Raw genomic sequence first — 26,626 nt, forward strand, 5'->3', positions numbered from 1 at the left:
CCAAGTCTAATTCTGTCACTAAACCCATACCTGTCACCCAGCGCCTAAATACTAGGCCTCAAATTTATATCCAGCTAAATCTGTCCCTAGTGCTGTAGCTGGGCGAGTTATTTAGTGTCCGTTCAAGCACATTTCTTGTTCTGGGTTGAAATACAATTCCCAATTTAGCAATTTCATAATTTAGTGGTTTCTGCTATATCAGAGCTATTTGAAATCTATCCCTAAAAGGGTATATAATATTCAAGGTGCACATTGGGTCATTCAGAATAACTTCACACACACCCGCTACTGTGTATTTCCAAGTCTAATTCTGTCACTAAACCCATACCTGTCACCCAGCGCCTAAATACTAGGCCTCAAATTTATATCCCGCTAAATCTGTCCCTAGTGCTGTAGCTGGGCGAGTTATTTAGTGTCCGTTCAAGCACATTTCTTGTTCTGGGTTGAAATACAATTCCCAATTTAGCAATTTCATAATTTAGTGGTTTCTGCTATATCAGAGCTATTTGAAATCTATCCCTAAAAGGGTATATAATATTCAAGGTGCACATTGGGTCATTCAGAATAACTTCACACACACCCGCTACTGTGTATTTCCAAGTCTAATTCTGGCACTAAACCCATACCTGTCACCCAGCGCCTAAATACTAGGCCTCAAATTTATATCCAGCTAAATCTGTCCCTAGTGCTGTAGCTGGGCGAGTTATTTAGTGTCCGTTCAAGCACATTTCTTGTTCTGGGTTGAAATACAATTCCCAATTTAGCAATTTCATAATTTAGTGGTTTCTGCTATATCAGAGCTATTTGAAATCTATCCCTAAAAGGGTATATAATATTCAAGGTGCACATTGGGTCATTCAGAATAACTTCACACACACCCGCTACTGTGTATTTCCAAGTCTAATTCTGTCACTAAACCCATACCTGTCACCCAGCGCCTAAATACTAGGCCTCAAATTTATATCCCGCTAAATCTGTCCCTAGTGCTGTAGCTGGGCGAGTTATTTAGTGTCCGTTCAAGCACATTTCTTGTTCTGGGTTGAAATACAATTCCCAATTTAGCAATTTCATAATTTAGTGGTTTCTGCTATATCAGAGCTATTTGAAATCTATCCCTAAAAGGGTAGATCATATTGAAGGTGCACATAGGGACATTCAGAATAACTTCACACACCCGCTACTGTGCATTTCCAAGTCTAATTCTGTCACTAAACCCATACCTGTCACCCAGCGCCTAAATACTAGGCCTCAAATTTATATCCAGCTAAATCTGTCCTTAGTGCTGTAGCTGGGCGAGTTATTTAGTGTCCGTTCAAGCACATTTCTTGTTCTGGGTTGAAATACAATTCCCAATTTAGCAATTTCATAATTTAGTGGTTTCTGCTATATCAGAGCTATTTGAAATCTATCCCTAAAAGGGTAGATCATATTGAAGGTGCACATAGGGACATTCAGAATAACTTCACACACCCGCTACTGTGCATTTCCAAGTCTAATTCTGTCACTAAACCCATACCTGTCACCCAGCGCCTAAATACTAGGCCTCAAATTTATATCCCGCTAAATCTGTCCTTAGTGCTGTAGCTGGGCGAGTTATTTAGTGTCCGTTCAAGCACATTTCTTGTTCTGGGTTGAAATACAATTCCCAATTTAGCAATTTCATAATTTAGTGGTTTCTGCTATATCAGAGCTATTTGAAATCTATCCCTAAAAGGGTATATAATATTCAAGGTGCACATTGGGTCATTCAGAATAACTTCACACACACCCGCTACTGTGTATTTCCAAGTCTAATTCTGTCACTAAACCCATACCTGTCACCCAGCGCCTAAATACTAGGCCTCAAATTTATATCCCGCTAAATCTGTCCCTAGTGCTGTAGCTGGGCGAGTTATTTAGTGTCCGTTCAAGCACATTTCTTGTTCTGGGTTGAAATACAATTCCCAATTTAGCAATTTCATAATTTAGTGGTTTCTGCTATATCAGAGCTATTTGAAATCTATCCCTAAAAGGGTATATAATATTCAAGGTGCACATTGGGTCATTCAGAATAACTTCACACACACCCGCTACTGTGTATTTCCAAGTCTAATTCTGTCACTAAACCCATACCTGTCACCCAGCGCCTAAATACTAGGCCTCAAATTTATATCCAGCTAAATCTGTCCCTAGTGCTGTAGCTGGGCGAGTTATTTAGTGTCCGTTCAAGCACATTTCTTGTTCTGGGTTGAAATACAATTCCCAATTTAGCAATTTCATAATTTAGTGGTTTCTGCTATATCAGAGCTATTTGAAATCTATCCCTAAAAGGGTATATAATATTCAAGGTGCACATTGGGTCATTCAGAATAACTTCACACACACCCGCTACTGTGTATTTCCAAGTCTAATTCTGTCACTAAACCCATACCTGTCACCCAGCGCCTAAATACTAGGCCTCAAATTTATATCCCGCTAAATCTGTCCCTAGTGCTGTAGCTGGGCGAGTTATTTAGTGTCCGTTCAAGCACATTTCTTGTTCTGGGTTGAAATACAATTCCCAATTTAGCAATTTCATAATTTAGTGGTTTCTGCTATATCAGAGCTATTTGAAATCTATCCCTAAAAGGGTATATAATATTCAAGGTGCACATTGGGTCATTCAGAATAACTTCACACACACCCGCTACTGTGTATTTCCAAGTCTAATTCTGGCACTAAACCCATACCTGTCACCCAGCGCCTAAATACTAGGCCTCAAATTTATATCCAGCTAAATCTGTCCCTAGTGCTGTAGCTGGGCGAGTTATTTAGTGTCCGTTCAAGCACATTTCTTGTTCTGGGTTGAAATACAATTCCCAATTTAGCAATTTCATAATTTAGTGGTTTCTGCTATATCAGAGCTATTTGAAATCTATCCCTAAAAGGGTATATAATATTCAAGGTGCACATTGGGTCATTCAGAATAACTTCACACACACCCGCTACTGTGTATTTCCAAGTCTAATTCTGTCACTAAACCCATACCTGTCACCCAGCGCCTAAATACTAGGCCTCAAATTTATATCCCGCTAAATCTGTCCCTAGTGCTGTAGCTGGGCGAGTTATTTAGTGTCCGTTCAAGCACATTTCTTGTTCTGGGTTGAAATACAATTCCCAATTTAGCAATTTCATAATTTAGTGGTTTCTGCTATATCAGAGCTATTTGAAATCTATCCCTAAAAGGGTAGATCATATTGAAGGTGCACATAGGGACATTCAGAATAACTTCACACACCCGCTACTGTGCATTTCCAAGTCTAATTCTGTCACTAAACCCATACCTGTCACCCAGCGCCTAAATACTAGGCCTCAAATTTATATCCAGCTAAATCTGTCCTTAGTGCTGTAGCTGGGCGAGTTATTTAGTGTCCGTTCAAGCACATTTCTTGTTCTGGGTTGAAATACAATTCCCAATTTAGCAATTTCATAATTTAGTGGTTTCTGCTATATCAGAGCTATTTGAAATCTATCCCTAAAAGGGTAGATCATATTGAAGGTGCACATAGGGACATTCAGAATAACTTCACACACCCGCTACTGTGCATTTCCAAGTCTAATTCTGTCACTAAACCCATACCTGTCACCCAGCGCCTAAATACTAGGCCTCAAATTTATATCCCGCTAAATCTGTCCTTAGTGCTGTAGCTGGGCGAGTTATTTAGTGTCCGTTCAAGCACATTTCTTGTTCTGGGTTGAAATACAATTCCCAATTTAGCAATTTCATAATTTAGTGGTTTCTGCTATATCAGAGCTATTTGAAATCTATCCCTAAAAGGGTATATAATATTCAAGGTGCACATTGGGTCATTCAGAATAACTTCACACACACCCGCTACTGTGTATTTCCAAGTCTAATTCTGTCACTAAACCCATACCTGTCACCCAGCGCCTAAATACTAGGCCTCAAATTTATATCCCGCTAAATCTGTCCCTAGTGCTGTAGCTGGGCGAGTTATTTAGTGTCCGTTCAAGCACATTTCTTGTTCTGGGTTGAAATACAATTCCCAATTTAGCAATTTCATAATTTAGTGGTTTCTGCTATATCAGAGCTATTTGAAATCTATCCCTAAAAGGGTATATAATATTCAAGGTGCACATTGGGTCATTCAGAATAACTTCACACACACCCGCTACTGTGTATTTCCAAGTCTAATTCTGTCACTAAACCCATACCTGTCACCCAGCGCCTAAATACTAGGCCTCAAATTTATATCCAGCTAAATCTGTCCCTAGTGCTGTAGCTGGGCGAGTTATTTAGTGTCCGTTCAAGCACATTTCTTGTTCTGGGTTGAAATACAATTCCCAATTTAGCAATTTCATAATTTAGTGGTTTCTGCTATATCAGAGCTATTTGAAATCTATCCCTAAAAGGGTATATAATATTCAAGGTGCACATTGGGTCATTCAGAATAACTTCACACACACCCGCTACTGTGTATTTCCAAGTCTAATTCTGTCACTAAACCCATACCTGTCACCCAGCGCCTAAATACTAGGCCTCAAATTTATATCCTGCTAAATCTCTCGTTAACGCTGTCCTGTTGTGGCTGGGAAAGTTATTTAGTGTCCGTCAAAGCACATTTTTTGTTCTGGGTTTAAATACAATTCCCAATTTAACAATTTCATAATTTAGTGGTTTCTGCTATATCAGAGCTATTTGAAATCTATCCCTAAAAGGGTATATAATATTCAAGGTGCACATTGGGTCATTCAGAATAACTTCACACACACACGCTTCTGTGCATTTCCAAGTCTAATTCTGTCACTAAATCCATACCGGTCACCCAGCGCCTAAATACTAGGCCTCAAATTTATATCCCGCTGAATTTGAATACAATACATTGGGCCAAATAATATATTTGTTGTTGTGGTGAACCATAACAATGAGAAAAACATCTAGTAAGGGACGCGGACGTGGACATGGTCGTGGACATGGTCGGACATGGTGGGTGACGTGAAGCCTCATTCTCTGCTATGACATGCAGACTGATTCTCTGCTGACATGAAGCCAGATTGTCTGTTACGGGACCTCTCTCCTCTGCCTGGGTGCTGGGTAGTGTTGAGCGCGAATATTCGAAAAGCAAATTTTTTTCGCGAATATCGCAACTTCGCGATTTCGCGAATATTTCGAATATAGTGCTATATATTCGTAAAAACGAATATTCGTTTTTTGTTTTTTTCCCCCCCCCCCACAAAATTACAGTACACATATAATTGATTGTTTCCCAAAGGTCCAACAGCTCAGATCTTACTCACATTGCCTAGAAAGTGATTGAGGCGCGAATCTTCGTAAGGCGATTTTATTAGCGCACATGCGAATATCGGCACGTCCCAGAACAGAGGCAAAGGGCTTTGCATTCATACATTAGTGAATTGAGTTGCGAATCTTCGTAAGGCGATTTTATTAGCGCACATGCGAATATCTACACTTGTCCCAGAACAGAGGCAAAGGGCTTTGCATTCATACATTAGTGATTGAATTGAGCTGCGAATCTTCGTAAGGCGATTTTATTAACGCAAATGCAAATATCTACACTTGTCCCCAGAACAGAGAGGCAAAGGCCTGTGCATTCATATAGTATAGCACCATATTCGCGAATACGTAGAACTTCGTAAAATTCGATTAACGAAAATTCGTATTTTTTATTTTACTTTCCACCTTACAGATTACATTGATCTGTACTCTGTCAACTACTGTCATCACCCCCCACTGTATCTCGATTGATTCCCAAAAGTCTCACATTCCCTAGAAAGTGATTGAGGTGCGAATCTTCGTAAGGCGATTTTATTAGCGCACATGCGAATATCTACACTTGTCCCAGAACAGAGGCAAAGGGCATTGCATTCATACATTAGTGATTGAATTGAGTTGCGAATCTTCGTAAGGCGATTTCATTAGCGCACATGTGAATTTTGCATAGCATATGTATTATGCGATGCGAAAATTCGAATTATCGCATATGCGAAATAATAACGAATTTGAATAATCGCGAATATTTTACGAATATTCTTTCGAATATTCACAAAATTTCGCGAATTCGAATATGGGACATGCCGCTCAACACTAGTGCTGGGCCTAAATTTATGACAATGGACTGTTGCAGTGGTGAGTGACGTGAAGCCTGATTCTCTGCTATGACATGCAGACTGATTCTCTGCTGACATGAAGCCAGATTGTCTGTTACGGGACCTCTCTCCTCTGCCTGGGTGCTGGGCCTAAATATATGCCAATGGACTGTTGCAGTGGTGGCTGACGTGAAGCCTCATTCTCTGCTATGACATGCAGACTAATTCTCTGCTGACATGAAGACAGATTCTCTGTTACGGGACCTCTCTCCTCTGCCTGGGTGCCGGGGCCTAAATATCTGAGAATGGACTGTTCCAGTGGTGGGTGACGGGAAGCCAGATTCTCTGCTATGGAACCTCTCTCCAATTGATTTTGGTTAATTTTTATTTATTTAATTTTTATTTTAATTCATTTCCCTATCCACATTTGTTTGCAGGGGATTTACCTACATGTTGCTGCCTTTTGCAGCCCTCTAGCTCTTTCCTGGGCTGTTTTACAGCCTTTTTAGTGCCGAAAAGTTCGGGTCCCCATTGACTTCAATGGGGTTCGGGTTCGGGACGAAGTTCGGATCGGGTTCGGATCCCGAACCCGAACATTTCCGGGATGTTCGGCCGAACTTCTCGAACCCGAACATCCAGGTGTTCGCTCAACTCTATCGTTTATTGCTTTCTGTACATTTCTATTTATCCACTTTTTTTTTCTTGTTCCTTAACCTTTTATTCCTATAAGGTATACCCCTCACACAATTTGATTTGATGCTTTTAAAAATATCCCATTTTGTGGCTTTATTTATATTTTTGAGGACTTTGACCTAGTTAGTTAGGCCTATGGTCTCTCTTAGTTGTCTAAATGTAGCTTTTTTGAAGTTTGGTATTTTTGTTCCTCCCTAAAGAGAAACACTCTTTTGAATGACAATTTGAATGGTAATCTGGAAATATTTGTGCTTGCTGGCAAATAGTTGTATATATTGATGCAGTTGAAGAGAGATAACGTAGGACTTCAGAACTGAATTAGAATTTTTTTTAAATTTTGCAAAATTGCTGCTATACTTATAAGCCCTTTAACATCTCTGAAAAGTAAAGACCGAACAATGATGCCAACATAAAATGGACATATGGTAAATATTAATTATTAAGTATTTTGTGAGCTATAACTGACTTAAAAGAGGAGAAATTCAAATTTGGAAAATGCACATTTTTTACATTTTCATTAAATTAAACAAAATATATCAATCAACAGTTATCACTAACATAAACACAATGTGTCACAAGAAAACAATCCCAGAATCACTTGGATACACTGATGAGCAAAAGGGTAACAATGTTTTGAACTTTTGACTTTCAGGCTCCATATCTCACATCTACCACAGCTTTGAATGTGAGACTACCATCGTTTTATAGACAATCATCTTCGCTGTCTCATACATAAATTGGACTTGCAACAATTTAGCATATGATTAGTTATACAGATTCTTTTCATGTAACTGGATTGTTACTGTTTTGCTACAGGTGGTGGAACAATCTTTTTCTTCTTGTATGCTACAAATTACTACCTGTTTTCCCTAATAGCTCAGTGTGTTATTAGGTTGATTTCCAAGCGAAAGGTCACTGGTTCGAATCGTGGAGCAGCCAAGAAGATTTCCCAAGTAAAGAGAAACAGCATCATTCAGCTCATCGCTAGCGGGTTTTTTGGCAAAGAAAATCGCCAAACTGCATCATGTGAGTGCCATGACAGTTGGAAGAAAATGGAATGACGTTTATCCATCCATTCCAAAGCCAAGAGGTGGACATCCAGGCAAAATATCGGAGTCAGCTAATCACATGGTGTATCAATTCTGGCGCAACAAACATGGCAGTGGAGGGGGCCTGTATGTTTTGTAATAGTTAAATCACAGACGTCCGTGCAAGCACAGTTTGACGCGCAATACACAATTCTGGAATGGTGGCCCAAAAAAAGGTGACGAAGCCTCGACTTTAATATTGCCATAAGAAGTATCAGCTCGAGTTTTCAAAAAAGTACGAACAGTGGACAGTAGAAGATTGGAAGCGGGTAATTTGAAGCGATGAGACAAAAGTCAATAGACTGGGCTCTGATGGGTGCATATGGGTCTGGACGAAACAAGGGAAAAGGGGCTAACGGATCAAGAAATTGAAGGAACTGTCCTGTCCGTCTTCTCTATACTTCATGTCTCCTCATGAATTTTATTCCTACAGAGATTCGCTGAACATCATATTAAACTGTATTCAGGATCATAATCCCTGATCGGCAGACCAGGGAGGAGGAGGAGGAAGTTCTTTAACTCATTGTTTTAAACTAACTCCTCCTGCTGTGTGATTAGGAGACATTTTGTGTGTACTAATAGGACGGCAGACATTTTATTTCTCCTAATGATTGCTCCCTAGACAAAGCAAGCCGTCATAACTAATGAAAGGTATTTGGGAATATTGTTATAATAAAGTAACATTTAAGTATTTTTATTTTCTTAATTCTCAGAGAACCCCTTTAAGGAGTTAATGGCAACACTGAATGCTGAATAGTCTAATAATTTCTAGTGAGCTGAATACTACAGGAGCTTGTAGAGCCGCACAGTTCATGGCCGCCTTATCTGACGTATCCTAAAATACTGTTCCTGTTTTTTTAATGTAACTACTATATTTGTGATTGTGTCACATTAGATCAGAAGAGGAGATGATAAATTTTATGCATCATATGGACTCAACATGGAATCTTTGTGGAAAAGATGTTGTACAAGCTTTTGACTTTTCTGAGTTCCACACAGTCTTTGATCTTGGAGGTAATAATTGTTATAATATTTTATTATAAGACAGGTCCTTGACATGTCTGTTAATTATAATCTATAACCCAGAACCTGATGAGCCCAGAATCTGGTTTGAACCTTGTCTAAGGGAAACAAGTGATAGATCAGTGACATAGAACCTCTGTCCCCTAACTTACACAGAAGAGTCTCAGTTTATGCTATGTGAGGTACCTTCAGTCTGTATCCCTTGTCTCCTGCTTCTGATAGGTTTTTTCCTGGTGCCTATTACAAGCAGAATGTAGGGAGAGCAGTGTGAAGCTGCATCTTCGAGTATCTCATGAAGATTCGGTAAACAGATAGCAAAGGGCAGGCAGTGGGAGTTGGTGGTGGTGGTGGGGGGGTTATAGCTTTGCAGCTAATCATTGGATATACCAGGACTTCTAGATTACGTAGGTCACTTCTTTAAGAAATAGTATATTAAGCAATGTAACCTGCATGATAACAAATACATATATATTGCATAACAAATACATATAAGAATACAAATGCATATAAATACATATATTAGATTTAACTGATTGCATACTTGATTTTGCCTGCAATTTTTAAAGAAAAACATATTATTTTCTCCCATAGGATGTTCAGGAGGTCTTGCGAAACAGTTTGTGTCCACCTACAATAAGTCAACAGTCACTATTATGGACCTGCCAAAGGTTGTCCAAACAGCAAAGAAATATTTTGTAACAGAGCAGAAGCAACAGATACATTTCATTGAAGGTGAATTTGTGTATTGTTTTCCTAACTGTACATTTCCTAACTGTACATCAAAGTGTCTAAGACATAGTATAAATCTCCACTTCCATAACTACATACTTTACTGCTGACTTTTGGATGTGCAAGGCTACTTTCACATTAGCGTTTTCAATTCGGCTATTGAGATCCGTCATAGGATCTCAATAGCGGAAGAAGACGCTTCAGTTTTGTCCTCATTCATTGTCAATGGGGACAAAGCTGAACTGAACTAAACAAAATGCACCAAAATGCTTTCCATACCTTTTGCAAGCAGCGTTTTTCTGTCCGCGATGTGGTGCGGAGCAAGTCAATGTTAGTCAATGGGGACGAATCAGTTTTCTCTGACACAATCTTACATAATAGAAAGGATCCGTCCCCCATTGACTTTTAATGGCACTCAAGACGGATCTGTCATGGCTATAGAACACATAATAACAACCGGATCTGTTCATGATGGATGCAGGCAGTTGTATTATTGTAACAAAAGCGTTTTTGCAGATCCATGACGGATCTGCAAAAAACGCTAATGCGAAAGTGGTAGAGATGGCCCTGTGGTTCGACCGGCAGTCCCTGTGGTTCGAACAGGCGAACATATGGCGAATTCCGCCGGCACCATATTCTTTTGCATTGTGCTGAACTTTGACCCATGACACATTCATCAGGTGAGACAGGACAGCCAATTGAGACATTTCAGCACATGGACACACCCCCTACCCTATAAATAAACGCGATCTGGCTGCCATTTTACATTCTGTTTTTTGCCAGTGTAGGGAGAGGTTGCTGTGTGGAGCAGGGACAGACTGTTAGAGACACCAAACGCTAGCTAATAGAGCTACAAAAGTCCTTTTAAAGACTGGTATACGTGTGCTATCGATAGGTGTGACATACTGAGGGGTGTGATATACTTAAAATATACTTTCTAAAATAGAAAGTATATTATAGTGCATTTGTATTGTGCAGCAGTTGTGTGCGGTTCTGTTGAGATACCGCAGCTATACAGAGGGACAAACACTACTGGAACAACTAATTGCAACTGCTGTAATATACCAGTTGCCCCCCCCAAAAAAAACTGATTAAGACAGGGGTGGGATATACCTATAATACAATTTATATATAGTGCATGTGCAGCATTTGTGTGTGGTTCTGCTGAGATACCGCAGCTATACAGATGAACAAACACTACTGAAACAACTAATTTAGACTGGTGTGATATACCAGTTGCCCCCCAAAAAAACTGATTGAGGCAGGGGTGTGATATACCTAGAATATAATTGATATATAGTGCATTTGTATTGTGCAGCATATGTGTGTGGTTCTGCTGAGATACCGCAGCTATTCAGAGGGACAAACACTATTGGAACAACTAATTGCAACTGCTGTAATATACCAGTTGCACCCCCCAAAAAACTGATTAAGACAGGGGTGGGATATACCTATAATACAATTTATATATAGTGCATGTGCAGCATTTGTGTGCGGTTCTGCTGAGATACCGCAGCTATACAGATGAACAAACACTACTGAAACAACTAATTTAGACTGGTGTGATATACCAGTTGCCCCCCAAAAAAACTGAGTGAGGCAGGGGTGTGATATACCTAAAATAAAATTTCTATATAGTGCATTTGTATTGTGTAGCATTTGTGTGCGGTTCTGCTGAGATTCCACAGCTATACAGAGGAACAAACGCTACTGAAACAACTAATTTCAACTGGTGTGATATACCAGTTGCCCCCTCAAAAAACAGATTGAGGCAGGGGTGTGATATACCTAAAATATAATTTCTATATAGTGCATTTGTATTGTGCAGCATTATGTGTGGTTCTGCTGAGATTCCACAGCTATACAGAGGGACAAACACTATTGGAACAACTAATTGCAACTGGTGTGATATACCTATTGTTGCCCCAAATAAACTGATTAAGGGATTTGATATACCTTCTTCCAGCAAATACTCATTAAGGGGTTCTATATTCCTGCTTCCACAAATACTGCTCTTCTATAGGGACTTTGTCACAGGGTCCTTTTGAAAATGACAGGCAGAGGAAGAGGCAGGCTATTTCGCAGGCGTGGTAGGGCCTAAGTGGGAAGTTAGAGAAGGTGCGTGCGATTACGGCAAAGGAGGCACCAGAGTTGGTTGAGTGGCTCACTCAACCTTCCGCTTCTGCACCCTCCTCATCCTCTGTATCAGCACCCTCCCCACTCTCTGCTGTGTGTACCCTCAAAGACACCACCACCACCATAGCCCCTCCACTTCCCATTAATTCCCAGACCTTACCAATGTACAGCCATTCTTGGCATCGGATGAGGAAGAGGAGGGAGCAACGGCCACCACCCAGCGGTCTGACGACAGTACCCAGATCAGCCCAAGGAGGGTGGTCCCCGCTGTTGCTGCCTACTCCGAGATCTCTAATGTCAGTGGTGGTGAAGGTGTCGAAGGACATCACATGGGTGCCCACAAGAGAGGAAGAGGAGGAAAGTTCAGAGGGAGAGACGGAGCAGCAGATAGGGAGGAGAAGCAAGCAGAACTCGCAGTGCACAGGAGGCAAAAAGCAGATTGCAAATGTATCTGGAGCAAGCCATCCATCATGCACGGTCACATCTGGTGCTTCCAGGATGCCGGCACATGGCTCCGCAGTGTGGGCTTTTTTTTAATGTGTCAGCTGCTGACAATAGTGTTGCCATCTGCAGCCTGTGCTGTCAATGCATAAGTCGCGGTAAGCCCAACACTAACCTAGGGACAACCTCCTTAAGAAGGCACCTGGCCTCCCATGACCAAGCCCAGTGGGAGCAACACCGTCAGAACCCACAAAGCCACATTCTCCTTCTCCTCCCATTTGTCCTCCACTCCACCCTCCACCGTGCCGTTGTCGCGTTCATCTGGCAAAAGGCAGGCTTCCGTGGCCCAAATGTTTGAATGTAAAAAGATGATGACGCCGGATAACCCTCTTGCCCAACGGCTGACCGCCGGCTTGTCGGAACTGCTAGCCCGCCAACTACTGCCATATAAACTGGTGGACTCGGAGTCCTTTAGCAAATTTGTGACCATTGGCACACCGCAATGGAAGGTCCCCGGAAGGAAATATTTCTCCCAGAAGGGCATCCCAGAGCTATATGACCATGTTCAGTGGCAAGTGAATGTATCTCTGGCACACAGTGTCGGTGCCAAAATACATCTGACCACAGACACATGGTCTAGCAAACACGGGCAGGGAAGGTACATAACTTTTACTGCCCACTGGGTGAACCGTCTGACGGCTGTCAAGCATGCAACCCGTGGCACCCATGTGATTTGGTGTTACCGCCAGGGATTGCATGCAGGCATGCCTCTTCTCCTCCTATTCCATCCTCCTACTCCTCCTTTTCCACTGCTACCGCCTCTTCTGCTGCACCCCCCAGCTCCCCAGAATCTATTCGACATGCCAGGTGAGGCGTTGCCATGCTGTTCTGCAGCTGTTGTGCTTGGAAGCCAAGAGCCACACCAGTCCTGCACTGCTTTCAGGTTTGGCGGTAACAGGCCGATCAGTGGCTAGCCCCACTCATTTTGACAGTTGGTAAACTGGTGTGTGACAACAGTGCCAATCTGCTGAGTGTAATGAAATAGAGCAAAATGACAAACATGCCCTGCATGGCACACGTCCTGAACATAGTTGTGCAGCCATTCGTTGCCAAATAGCCTGGGGTATTGGATGTCTTGCGGCAGGCCAGGAAAATCTCTGGCCATTTTAGAAGATCTTACACAGCCATGGATCGCCTTGCTGAGACGTCTGATTTGTGACTGCCCAACGTGCTGGAACTCCACCTTGTATATGCTTGATAGGCTGCTCCAGAAAAAACATGCCATTTACGGCTACTTTTATAATCTCTGCGGCAGGACAGGTTCTGGGAACCTTGTTTTTTTTTCACCGCGCCAGTGGCTGCTCATGCGCGATGCATGCAGACTTCTGCAGCCATTTGATGAGATCACCAAACTGGTCAGTAGACATCGTATCTTACGCCTTCTTTCTGGAGCGTCCATTGTGTCATGTAATTGATCAAGCCGTCAAGGAGCAGGAGCAGGACGATGAGAAAGTCCCAATGCTGAATAAATTCCCATGGGGAGCTACTCCATCTGAGACAAGTTAGCAGGAGTTTGAAGAGGAGTCAGAGGAGGATGGTGCCTGGAGAGAGTAGGATGAGCAAGAAGAGCAGGCTTTAAACTTTTCTTGGATACCTGGTGTTGTCTGTGGATGGGGGGAGTAGACCGAGGACGACATTCTCCTGGGCGATGAGCAGGAGCCAGACTGCTCCACCTCCTCCAATTTAGTGCAAATGGCGGCCTTCATGCTCCAGTGTTTGAAGAGGGACCCTGGTATAAAAAGCATAAAGGGCAAGGACCAGTACTGGGTGGCAACGTACTTAGACCCCCGATACAAACACAAAATAGCGGATATGTTACCAGCATCACAGAGGGCTGTCAGAATGCAGCATTTCCAGGCCTTGCTTCAAGAGATGCTGCATTCTGCTGTTGCTGGTGCTGGCAGAGGAATTTCCACCCACAGAGAAACATAGAAACATCTGCGAGTACCAATCCTACAGCGCATGCAAGAAGAGGGCGGTTTGAAGATGTGTTGGTCACTTCGGATATGAGATCATTTTTGCAGCCAACACATCAACAGCCTCAGGGAACGCCTAGACCGTCAGGTGTCGGACTACATTGGGTTGACTACTGGGTGTACAGGCTTGATCTGTGGCCAGAGGTGGCACAATTTGCCATGGGACTCTTGGCTTGCCCCTCGTCGAGTGTCCTGTCCTAAAGGACGTTCAGCGCAGCAGGGGGGGATTGTGACCTTTAAGTGCACTCGCCTAGCTTACGACAGTGTGGACTACCTCACAGTTCTAAAAATGAATGAAGCATGGCTCTCGGAGGAATTCAATACCTGTGACGACCACGTTTAATTTAATTTCCTCATGCCAGCCCACACATATCTGCCACCACACAGAACAAATTATGGTGTTTGTCTTATGTAAATACAGCGGCATAAAAGGCCTTTTATGTCCGGTGAATTCCTAATGTTTGGGACCTCGGAGGAATTCAACACCTGTGACAACCACGTGTTATCGAATTTCAACTATTATCATTTGGGGTTTTTTCAAGAGGGGGGATTTCATTAGTCATGTTTTTAATCCAATTTTATATTTTTTGTTCTTTTAAAGGGCTTCTGTCATCCCACTAAATGCATTTTTTTTGTCTACTTATAATCCCTATCCTGCCATATTGCCATAGATTATGTTATTAATAATTTTCGTTCAGTAGATTTAGCCAAAAACTTACTTTTATGATATGCTAATTATCTTTCTACCAGCAAGTAGGGCGTCTACTTGCTGGTAGCAGCCACAGAAAACCGCCCCCTCCTTGTGTTGATTGACAGGGCCAGCCGTGATCTCCTCCTCCGGCCGGCCCTGTCTGCTTTTCAAAAATCGCGTGTGTTGATTCAGCGCAGGCGCTCTGAGATAAGGAGGCTCGCCTCCTCAGCACTCCCTCAGTGCGCCTGCTCCGATGACATCACCGAAAGAGAAGACGTCATCGAATCAACACAGGCGCGCAATTTTTGAAAATGCTGACAGGGCCGGCCGGAGGAGGAGATCGCGGCTGTCCCTGTTAATCAACACAAGGAGGGGGCGGTTTTCTGCGGCTGCTACCAGCAAGTAAACGCCCTACTTACTGGTAGAAAGGTAATTAGCATATCGTAAAAGTTAGTTTTTGGCTAAATCTACTGAACGGAAATTATTAATAACATAATGTATGGCAATATGGCAGGATAGGGATTATAAGTAGACAAAAAAAAATAATGCGTTTAGTAGGGTGACAGAAGCCCTTTAAACATATGTATTTAACATGTATTGGTACTGGCCTACAGTAAAATTGATATCCAATGACCGTCTAATATACCTCCAGCCACATAATCACTTGATCTTTTATGTACAGTACATGGCTAATGTTTGGGGCCTGCACGCCCGTGGCCTAAAATAACATTTTTCTAGACTCCAGCAGGCCACATTTTTGACAGTTTCCCTTTAAGATGCATAAAAATGGCCCCTGATTAAAATACATATTTTTTTATGTCACTGTCCATGTTGTCGGACGATTTGTGCACTTCTTGTAAGTATTTGGTGGCTCTAATAATGACCTGAAGGTTTTTCAGGTTCGCCTGCCATTAAAGTGAATGGGGCCCGCCTCGAACTTGCGGTTTGCAAACATTTGATCGCGTTTGCGAATTGTCTCGGGCCGAAGTTCGTCCATCACTAGAAAGTAGCCTAATCTGCAAAGAAAGTTAGATACGCTGTGCATATGACAGCTTTTCAGGTCATCCATCATGTAGCAATAGTATAAATATGTAATAATTTTTATATACACTTTTAATACTGAGGCGGAACTACTGCCATAGCAGCCATAATCATTACTGTGTGTGTGTGTACTGGCAGGTGAGGCCTGGGACATAATGGATGAGAGAAACAGCAGTTGGACTCGGGCACTCTCTCCTCAATCTAGTGATCAGCAAAGGTCTTACCACTCAGAACCCCACCAATCAGAATTTTTACTGTCACTAAAACAGTTAAGTTATTACATAGTTCAGTGCCCCTATATAAAGACACTATAACCCTTTTTGGTGCAATGTTTTTATTATATTTGGGACCTGATAGGTCTAAGTTTATGTACAAAACTAATAAAATGTTGTGAAAATGAAACTGTTTACTTGTAATTAATATGTTCATTTCAGACATTATTTCATGCTCACATTTATCATACATTTTTGTCTATTTTATATGCATTTTGACAATGTATTTACTTCTCTACTAAAGGAGACTTATTTAATGATCCTATACCTGAAGCAGACCTATTTATTATGGCCAGGATTATTCATGACTGGACAGAAGAAAAATGCCTTGTACTGCTGAGGAAGATTTATCAGTCTTGTAGACCTGGTGAGCTCAAAGTCTTCAGGAAAATGAAACAAAATAGTCACCCATAAGTAAGGAGAGGGTGTTCTCATCAAACTCAAAGTGACAGGTGGCCACGCCCCTTTTTCTGCCCTGGCCGCCTGCCACTTTTCCAGCCAGTCCTATTCAGGCTGCGACTTAAGTTTTAAAAATAGCTTGACTTTCTGCGACCTTCACAGACATGACCGGACACATACCTATCTATCTATCTATCTTCGAATTTCTATCTATCTACGCCCTTATTTTTGCCTGCGGGGTCCATTTTGTGAACTGTTGCAGCATGTTGCATGTGTAGTTTATTTAATAAAATCATATCTATTTTATCTATTATCTATCTATCTATTTATCTATCATCTACCTATCTATCAAAAATATAAAATATACAGATATATATATATAGAAATATACTATAAATCTATATAAATATACAGAATATAAATCAAAATATAAATTTCATAGCCGAACCTTTCACAGAAATTCAACATATCTATATGAACAGTTGTTCACAGACATGTCAGGACATGTTCTAATATATTTATATAACTATCTGTATATGAATAAATAAATCAGGGAGCACCGCTGTAAATCAAGCAAATGCTGGAGTGCCAGCGGCTGAAGGGCGATCCCTCAAGCAAAAAAATACAAAAAATAAAGAAACTCTGCGGCACTCGTGAATGTGCATTACCACTGCTTGAGAATAGTCCCACTGAGAGGACTGAAACGTTGCATGATACCGGGTGAATAAACGCACATTCACGGGTGCTGCAGAGTTTCTTTATTTTTTATCTATCTGTATATCTATGTATCTTTCAATCTACCTATTAATTTATCTATCTATCTATCTATCTATCTATCTATCTATCTATCTATCTGTTATCTATCTATTCTATTTATTAATTATCTAGCAATCTATTTATCAATTATCTATCTTTCTATCTACCAATCTATCTATCTAGCGACCTATCTACATATCTTTCTATCTACCTATCTTTCTATCTATCTACCAATTATCTATGTATCTATCTTTCTTTCTATTAATTTATCTATCTATATATCTATTTTTCTATGTATCTATTTATATATCTATCTTTCTATGTATCTATTTATATATCTATCGTTCTATGTATTTATTTATATATCTATCTTTCTATCTATCAATTATCTATGTATCTATCTTTCTATCTACCTATCAATCTATCTATCTATCTATCTATCTATCTACAATACAAAGAAAGAGCAGCAGCACTTGTAGATGTAGTCGGGTGCAGAAATCCTCTGACCTTAGGCAGTTCGGTCAAGTATGGTTGTAGGAATTTCAAAGAAGAGGCAGCACTCCGGAGTATCAGTAAAACGACCCACTTTATTTCCCCTGTGCAACGTTTCAACTGCTCCTTGCAGTCTTTTTCAAGCATCTTGAAAAAGACTGCAAGGAGCAGTTGAAACGTTGCACAGGGGAAATAAAGTGGGTCATTTTACTGATACTCCGGAGTGCTGCCTCTTCTTTGAAATTCCTATCTATCTATCTAGCTATCAATTATCTATCTATTTATCTATCTATCTTTCTATCTATCTTTCTATTTACCTATCAATTTATTTATCTATCTATCTATTTTTCTAGCTATCTTTCTATCTATCTTTCTATTTACCTATCAATTTATTTATCTATCTATCATCTATCTATCTATGAATTTATCTATCTATTATATTTATCTTTCTATCTATCTATTTATCTATCTTTCAATCTTTCTATCTATCTATTTATCTATCATTCAATTTTTCTATATATCAATTTATCTATCTATTCCATTTATCTTTCTATCTATCTATTTATCTATCATTCTATCTGTTGTCTATCAATTTATCTACGTATATATCAATTATCTATGTATCTATCTATCTTTCTATCTATTATATATCTTTCTATCTATTCTAGTAATATTTCTATCTGTCTATCTATCTGTCTTTTTATCTCTCTAGTCTATTTATTCTATCTTATCTATCTTTGTGCCTCCTTTATGTGGCAATGAAAACAAGAATCACATCTACTTTTGTGAGTGCCGGTCTCTGTTCTTTGTATATTGGCGAGACGCCAACCCTAGACACATGCACCGCACAGCGGGAGTGAACAAAGTGCCGACTGTTACTCTGTGGACATGGATATTTATGTCAGCTGTTTGCCCCTACAATTACATATTTATAAAAAACTAGACAGTATGCCCTTTACAATAACGGGTGCTAGAATTGCCGACGCGCAGAGCAAGTGCCGACGCGCAGAGCAATGAACGCCGCCCCACACGCCGCCCGCGCCATTCGTGGGACGCGGTGTGCTGATTGCTCTGTGCGCCGGCCAATTCTAGCGCCCTGTTATTGTAACGGGCATAATGCCTAGTTATTTATAAATATGTAATTGTAGGGACAAACAGCTGACATAAATATCCATGTGTCAGTTATTCATTTATATCTTAATTTCTAGGAAGAAATAAAAGAGGAACAATATAGAGTTCTAAGAAAACATGAGGAATACAAGTATTCAGTAAAAAAGGCACTTCATGAGAGATAACAAGATCTTTTTTAACACAAATTAGCATTTGCAGTCATTTTAGCAACGTTTTTAAGTACCTGCTATCACCGGTATGTCCTAGTGGTTTATGCAATTTTAACTAACCAAGATAGTGTATTTATTGTCAAAAGAAAAAACGACCTACATTTTTATTTGTTTTACATATCGTTATTACAGAAAGTTTGGTTAACATTGTAACTTTAACTTTGAATGTATGTAAAAATGTATTTGTATGTAAACAGTTAGAAACATATATATATATATATATATATATATATATATATATATATAGCTTGATTGATAGAAAGATAGAAAGATAAATAGATAGATAAATAGATAGATGGATAGATAGAAAGTGTAAAGATAGACATTTAGATAAGATAGATAGATATATAATAGATATGTGCTAGATAAATAGCTAAATTGTTAGTTAGATGGATAGATAGAAAGATAGTGGAAAGATAGACAGTTAGATATAAACATGGATAGATAGATAGATAGATAGATAGATAGATAGATAGATAGCTAAATAGCTAAATTGTTAGATAGCTGGTTAGATAGATCGAATGATAGTGGAAATAGATAGATAGAACACCCTCTCCTTACTACTCCCATACAATCAGCCAAACCGAAAGAGTCCACATTTTCTGTTGTAGATTTAGTTTCAGTATTTCTTTGCTCAGCATTTTTTGGGTGAAAATGACAAATATATTTACCAGTCATAAAAAAAACACTGGCAAACCCTGACAAAATGCCACATGTGAAGATACATTTTACTAGTTTGATTTTCTAAAAGACCTTATTAACAACATTTGGTCACCTGTAAAAATTTTGCTATTATCATCTTCCTCTTCCAACTATCTGTACAGTGGCTAATCTCTAAAGTGTAGATTATATATCTGTAAACAGTTTCTTAATATCTTACTTCTGCGCTGAGGTTGCTTTACCTTAAAAAGGCACTTCCCCAAAAACTTTTATGTCCCTCATTTGTAATTTAGCTGTTATGCATACTCGTTTATTTACATATTACATATTGATTTATTGATGTATTTTCAGCCCCCATGATTTTAGAAAATTAGATTATTGACCCCTGATGAAACTTGCAAGCTGCAACAGTGTCTGCTGTGTGGACAGGAGGTCAGGAAATAGAACTATGTAGTTCTGATGCCTATTTCCAGCACCAGAGCTACTACAGAACAGCTCATAGATATCTGGGGGTGCTAAATGTCAGGCCCACGTCAAACAGGTATTGATTACCTAGGCCATCAGTATTAAAATCCCACCAAAAACCTTTAATCTTGACAATAGAACTCTAAATTAAACCGGACCCCTACATTTATCAGACTACAGTTGAGACCCTTATATTAGTGCAGACTCAAGGCTAAACACTTAAAGTAACTCCAGTCCAGACCTCCTAAATTAAAATACACACTGCAGACCAGACCCTTAAATTAATCAGAACTCAGATCAGACAAACAAAATTATTATAATTCAGGGTGGACAGCACAGTGGCTGAGTGGTTAGCGGTGGTGCCTATCAGGGCAGGGGTCCTAGGCTCAAATCTGAGCAAGGTACAAGTAGTTTGTATGTTCTCACTGTTCTCCTCTCGGTATTCTGATCCCCTCCCACACTCCAAAGACATACTGATAGGAAATTAAGATTGTGAGCTCCACTAGGGAAAGCAAGTGATGATATTGTCTGTAAAACGCTGCAGAAAATGGCTCTATACAAGTGAGTAAAATAAATAATAAATCCGCGCTCCAAAGTTAATCAGACCCCAGAATAGACGCCTAAATTCAGACTTCTGGTCAGACAGAAAATAGACTGTCAAGGTTTGGAAGCAGATTCCCACATCACATGTAACTCAGTGAGATGAGCTGCCAACTGGGACACGTACAGGCGAACAGAAGAAACTTTGTAACATATCTTATCAGAGAAAGATGCTTGATTCTCCTCTTATCAGGCTCCTTTCCTGCCCCCCACACCTTGTCTCTAAATGTAAATTCACTGCCTAGATAGGTCAGTGAAGACCATTGAAGACAGGCTGCCTGCTCACTGAAGAATCAAATTATATAGACGTCTATAAAGAGGAAAGGGAGAATGGAGGGGCTTCTGCACACAGGCACTGTCACGGGTAGAGTCATGGGAATAAAGATAGAGTGGAGGTACACCCCCTGAGCTGCCGACAGCCCCTAACCTACTAAGTGCAGGCAGAGAGAAAGAGACAGCAGGGAAGCGGACAGCCACTGAGAAGTAACACTAAGCGGACAAGAGGTAGAACAAAACAGAAGGTGAGGCGAGTCAACTAACCGAGGTCAGTCCAGGAGGTCACGTCAGAACAAGGGAAGAGGCAAAGACAAATCCGTAAACAAGCCGAGGTCAAAATCCGAGAGGAAGCATCAAGGTACAGGGAGCAGGCAGAAGAGGTATCAAGAGGCGGATCGAGGGTCAATTCCAGAGGTCGCTTAATAACAATAAAGTACACAGCCTATAGGACGAAGATCACAGGCAACCTGTAGCCAGCAGGTTGCCTGTATTTATAGTGGGGAGTGAGGGTCATGTGTGACGCGGCCAGCGTCACATGACCGACAGACTGACAAGTCGAGCACCGAGTGATCAGCTCGGCGCTCAAGGCAGACCTAGGAGCAGGGAGCCTCCCAGCTAGCAAAAGCCGCCCTGGGAACGAGGCCGAACACAGAACCTCTCTCCCGAAGCTAAGCAGGTCTGCAGCCTTTGGCGCCCCGTTACAGGCACAAGCAGAAAGACTGAGTAGAGACTTATAGATAATTTACTTATTTCACAACTAAACTGCTAAGTTCTGCTGTTTAATGTCCTCCATTACTTCTGCTTCTGAGCTTGTGTAAGAGTACAGCCACACGATTCTGGATGTAATTTTGGAAACCAAAATCAGGAGTGGATCAAAACTTCTCCTCTATTTTTTTGGTTTTCCAAAATTGCATCCGGAAACTTGATCATGTGGCCATACCCTTTAAACAGTTAGTGAGCAGGTTTTCCTATACATCCATGTTCTTTGTTGTGGCAGATATGATGAACAGCTAGTCTTTAACCAACAGCTCTGAAAAAGTTAGGAATTAGCAACATGTCATATAATGGCCAGAAATAGTGTAATTTCTCATATACACACAGTACACAAAGAATCTTATTCTGCAAAATTACCTGAAAGGACAGTTACACTTTAAAATAGGCTTATTCTCAGACGCACAGAAAATGAGAGCATGAACTGGCTCTTGATTATAAATGTGACAAATAATTGCTATCTATTTTCTCTGTAAATATTAAGGAGGAGGAGTGCTGCTAGTGGAAGTCCTTCTAAATGAAGACAGAAGTGGCCCACTGATGTCCCAGCTGTTCTCACTAAACATGTTGGTCCAGACAGAAGGAAAAGAACGGACACCATCTGAATATACCAAGCTCCTTACGGACTCTGGCTTCAGGGACATTCAAGTCAAAGTAACTGGAAAGATGTATGATGCAATACTGGGAAGAAAGTAGATGATGTGTTATTTTTTATGGATCCAAGTCATACAACTATAATTGATTCAAACAAGTAATTTATTGTGCTAATTTTGGATGTATATTACAAGTAATATTATATTCTTCTATGTGACTGAAACATATTTTAAACATTTTAATGTATTTTTATGATAATAAATTAATTGACAGATATGTTTGAATCTAGATTTTTTCAGACGTCTCAAAGAAAATAACCAGTAGATGTCAAGTGTTTCAAATTTTAGATTAATAAGTAGCTGTTTTTTTATGATTAGTTAAATGTTCAGCGAGCTGCAGGGGAAATCAGAGGGGTGTGGTAGTAGCAATAATGGGACTAGTAGTTACTTACGGTGGTAGCAGTCCTTTTGCTATGTTGCCTCCTTGGGGCTGTGCTGGGAAGGATGCACATTTTCTTCCCTTTGAGACACACCCTGGTCCTGGGGTTCTCTTGTCTGTTGTTGGTTGGGGTAAACTTGGAGGTGACAAATTGTAACGTACAAGACAGGTTCACTTGCATTATTGGAGGCAATGATGAGGTAGGTTTAACAGTAGAATAGTTTTTACTGGCAGATAAGGTTCCATTAGGGTATTGTACTGCCAGATTTTTCGCAGTTTAGCAATTACAGGTTTCAATGGTGCAGAGGTAGTCAATAGGCGAAGATGTTTCTCTGAAGCAAAATGTCCTTTGCTCACTAACTTTAGCATCCAGAAATAGGTATGCAATATATCATTTCCTCTATGCAATATATCATGTTCTCTATGCAGTGCAACCATGGGGAAGCCCCTCTACATGAGAGACTAGGTTCTGTTAAAAAATAGTCCCTTATCGGGGCAGATGGTGTTTTGGGGGAACGGTGTTATAGGAAAAGAAAATGTGGCTTTCTGGGGAGCCAAGCATCCAAAATGTATGCCTTAATGGGGGAAGAATGCTTTCCTGTATTTATATACACACAAGTAATAATTGTCAGAAAAAAAGAGCGTCTCTTTCTGAATGAACCTAGAAAAGATCTCCCATTTAATTGTGAGCAGCAGTACATTGTGCATGTGGAAAGGCTAGGGTAATTGTGACATGTGGCCACAACAGTAGTGGCAGCAGTAGTAATACAGCATGGAACAGACAAGACAATGTATAAGCTGTTTAGGGGTAGTAGTAGTAGAAGTAGTAGTAATAGTGGCTATGGAGTGTTAATCAGGGTCATACATAGAAATCACGGGTCCCCATAGCAAAACTCAGAATTGGGCCCCCCCATAAAAAAGTACATGCAGATGTTGTCATTGGTAGTATATGTGTGTGTGTGTATATATATATATATATATATATATATATATATACTGTATATAACTAACTACCACAAACTGCAGTAATCTTTTCACACACAAAAAAATTTGAAAAATAAAATAAAAAAATAAGCACACTACTGATTGGTGCACAAATCGCATCCGTAAAAAAAGGATGGGGGGACGGGGGTGGGAAGGGACAGGGATGCAGGGATCTGGAACAGCTGAAAATGAAAAAATAAATAAATCTGTGCAGCTATTCCAGATGTTCTTCTTCTTTCTTCTTACTTCTTTTCAGCAGCAAAAAGGTTAAGTTCGCAGTGGTGGTACACCACAAGACCCAGCAAGCCACAGCAGCACAGAACCTCTCTGCATGCAGTCACGAGCTAGAATGGCTACATGCAGGGAAGTTCAGCCTCTTCCTGTGCCGCTATAGCGCTGCCATTGGCTGGAGCGTTGTTCCAGCTAATTGCAGCTCTTGCAGGGGACCCAAAACACTGGTGTCCCCTGCCTCACCTCAGATATGACCGTGCTGACCAGTTCAGCACCGACCACCGTCCTCTGACCTCTTCCCCCCCACCCTGCATCTTCTGACAACTTCCTGCGATGCGATGTGCCGGTCTCATTGATCGGCCAATCGCAGTGCTTGGTGCTGCAGGGGGGCGGATCAGCACCATGCTGCCCTTACCTGGCATGGCTGCCTGCCGGTAAGAGCAGCCATGGTGCCGCGATTCCACCCCGATCTTCCCCCAGAGCCCCGCAGACCTCGTGAAGTACATGTACGTCATGGGTCTTTAAGTCCCGTCCAGATATGAAGTACATGTACGTCATGGGTCCTTAAGGAGTTAAACAGTTCTGCAGCTCAATAAAAGCGTTTAAAGTTTGCACTATATTAAAGCACATTGACAGTCTCTCAGGCAAACAAGTGGGGCTTATTCTCATAAGGCAATGGCACAAAGGATTTTGTATCCTGTTCTTTATATACCGTATTTTTCGCCCTATAGGATGCACCGGCCCATAAGACACATCTAGGTTTTAGAGGAGAACAATAAGAAAAAATATTTTCCATTACACCTCAGGTCAGACCAGCAATCAGACCCCAAAGTTAATCAGACCTCAGCTTACAGCCAAAATCAGACCCCCAATGTCAATCAGAGCTCAGATCAGACCCCCAATGTCAATCAGAGCTCAGATCAGATCCCAAATTCCTCAGATCAACCCCCCCAACCTTCAGCCATCTATCAGCCCGCATATGTCAGCCATCTATCAGCCCCCATATGTCAGCCATCAGCCCCCATATGTCAGCCAGCAGCTCCCATATGTCAGCTATCAGCCCCAAATATTCAGCCATCAGCCCCATATATTCAGCAATCAGCCCCATATATTCAGCCATTATTATTTATTAATAAAGCGCCATTCATTCCATAGCACTGTACATATGAAAAGGGGTATACATATAGTACAGACCAAAAGTTTGGACACACCTTCTCATTCAAAGAGTTTTCTTTATTTTCATGACTATGAAAATTGTAGATTCACACTGAAGGCATCAAAACTATGAATTAACACATGTGGAATTATATACAGAACAAAAAAGTGTGAAACAACTGAAAATATGTCATATTCTAGGTTCTTCAAAGTAGCCACCTTTTGCTTTGATTACTGCTTTGCACACTTTGGCATTCTCTTGATGAGCTTCAAAAGGTAGTCACCTAAAATGGTCTTCAGTCTTGAAGGAGTTCCCAGAGATGCTTAGCACTTGTTGGCCCTTTTCCCTTCACTCTGCGGTCCAGCTCACCCCAAACCATCTTGATTGGGTTCAGGTCCGGTGACTGTGGAGGCCAGGTCATCACTCTCCTTTATGGTCAAATAGCCCTTACACAGCCTGGAGGTGTTTTGGGGGTCATTATCCTGTTGAAAAATAAATGATGGTCCAACTAAACGCAAACCGCATGGAATATCATGCTGCTGCAAGATGCTGTGGTAGCCATGCTGGTTCAGTATGCTTTCAATTTTGAATAAATCCCCAACAGTGTCACCAGCAAAGCACCCCCACACCATCACACCTCCCCCTCCATGCTTCACGGTGGGAACCAGGCATGTACAGTCCATCCGTTCACCTTTTCTGCGTCGCACAAAGACACGGTGGTTGGACCCAAAGATCTCAAATTTGGACTCATCAGACCAAAGCACAGATTTCCACTGGTCTAATGTCCATTCCTTGTGTTCTTTAGCCCAAACAAGTCTCTTCTGCTTGTTGCCTGTCCTTAGCAGTGGTTTCCTAGCAGATATTCTACCATGAAGGCTTGATTCACACAGTCTTCTCTTAACAGTTGTTCCAGAGATGTGTCTGCTGCTAGAACTCTGTGTGGCATTGACCTGGTCTCTAATCTGAGCTGCTGTTAACCTGCGATTTCTGAGGCTGGTGACTCTGATGAACTTATCCTCCGCAGCAGAGGTGACTCTTGGTCTTCCTTTCCTGGGGCGGTCCGCATGTGAGCCAGTTTCTTTTGTAGCGCTTGATGAGTTTTTGTGACTGCACTTGGGGACACTTTCAAAGTTTTCCCAATTTTTCGGACTGACTGACCTTCATTTCTTAAAGTAATGATGGCCACTCGTTTTTCTTTACTTAGCTGCTTTTTTCTTGCCATAATAC

The 26,626-nt window shown here is 40.9% G+C and overlaps 1 protein-coding gene across 1 annotated transcript in view; it reads left to right on the top strand.

The window, feature by feature from the left end:
- LOC122933182 (acetylserotonin O-methyltransferase-like) overlaps nucleotides 1-22,714 on the top strand; it is an 83,461-nt gene extending 60,747 nt beyond the window's left edge. The window contains exons 5-8 of the mRNA XM_044288023.1: nucleotides 8,764-8,882; nucleotides 9,483-9,623; nucleotides 16,482-16,604; nucleotides 22,481-22,714. Coding sequence (XP_044143958.1) covers nucleotides 8,764-8,882; nucleotides 9,483-9,623; nucleotides 16,482-16,604; nucleotides 22,481-22,692 — 595 coding nt within the window. The 3' untranslated portion in view covers nucleotides 22,693-22,714. The remainder of the gene's footprint in view (nucleotides 1-8,763; nucleotides 8,883-9,482; nucleotides 9,624-16,481; nucleotides 16,605-22,480) is intronic.
- The last annotated feature ends 3,912 nt before the right edge of the window (nucleotides 22,715-26,626 follow it).

This window comes from Bufo gargarizans, chromosome 3, assembly GCF_014858855.1.
Source record: "Bufo gargarizans isolate SCDJY-AF-19 chromosome 3, ASM1485885v1, whole genome shotgun sequence".
NCBI lineage: Eukaryota > Metazoa > Chordata > Amphibia > Anura > Bufonidae > Bufo > Bufo gargarizans.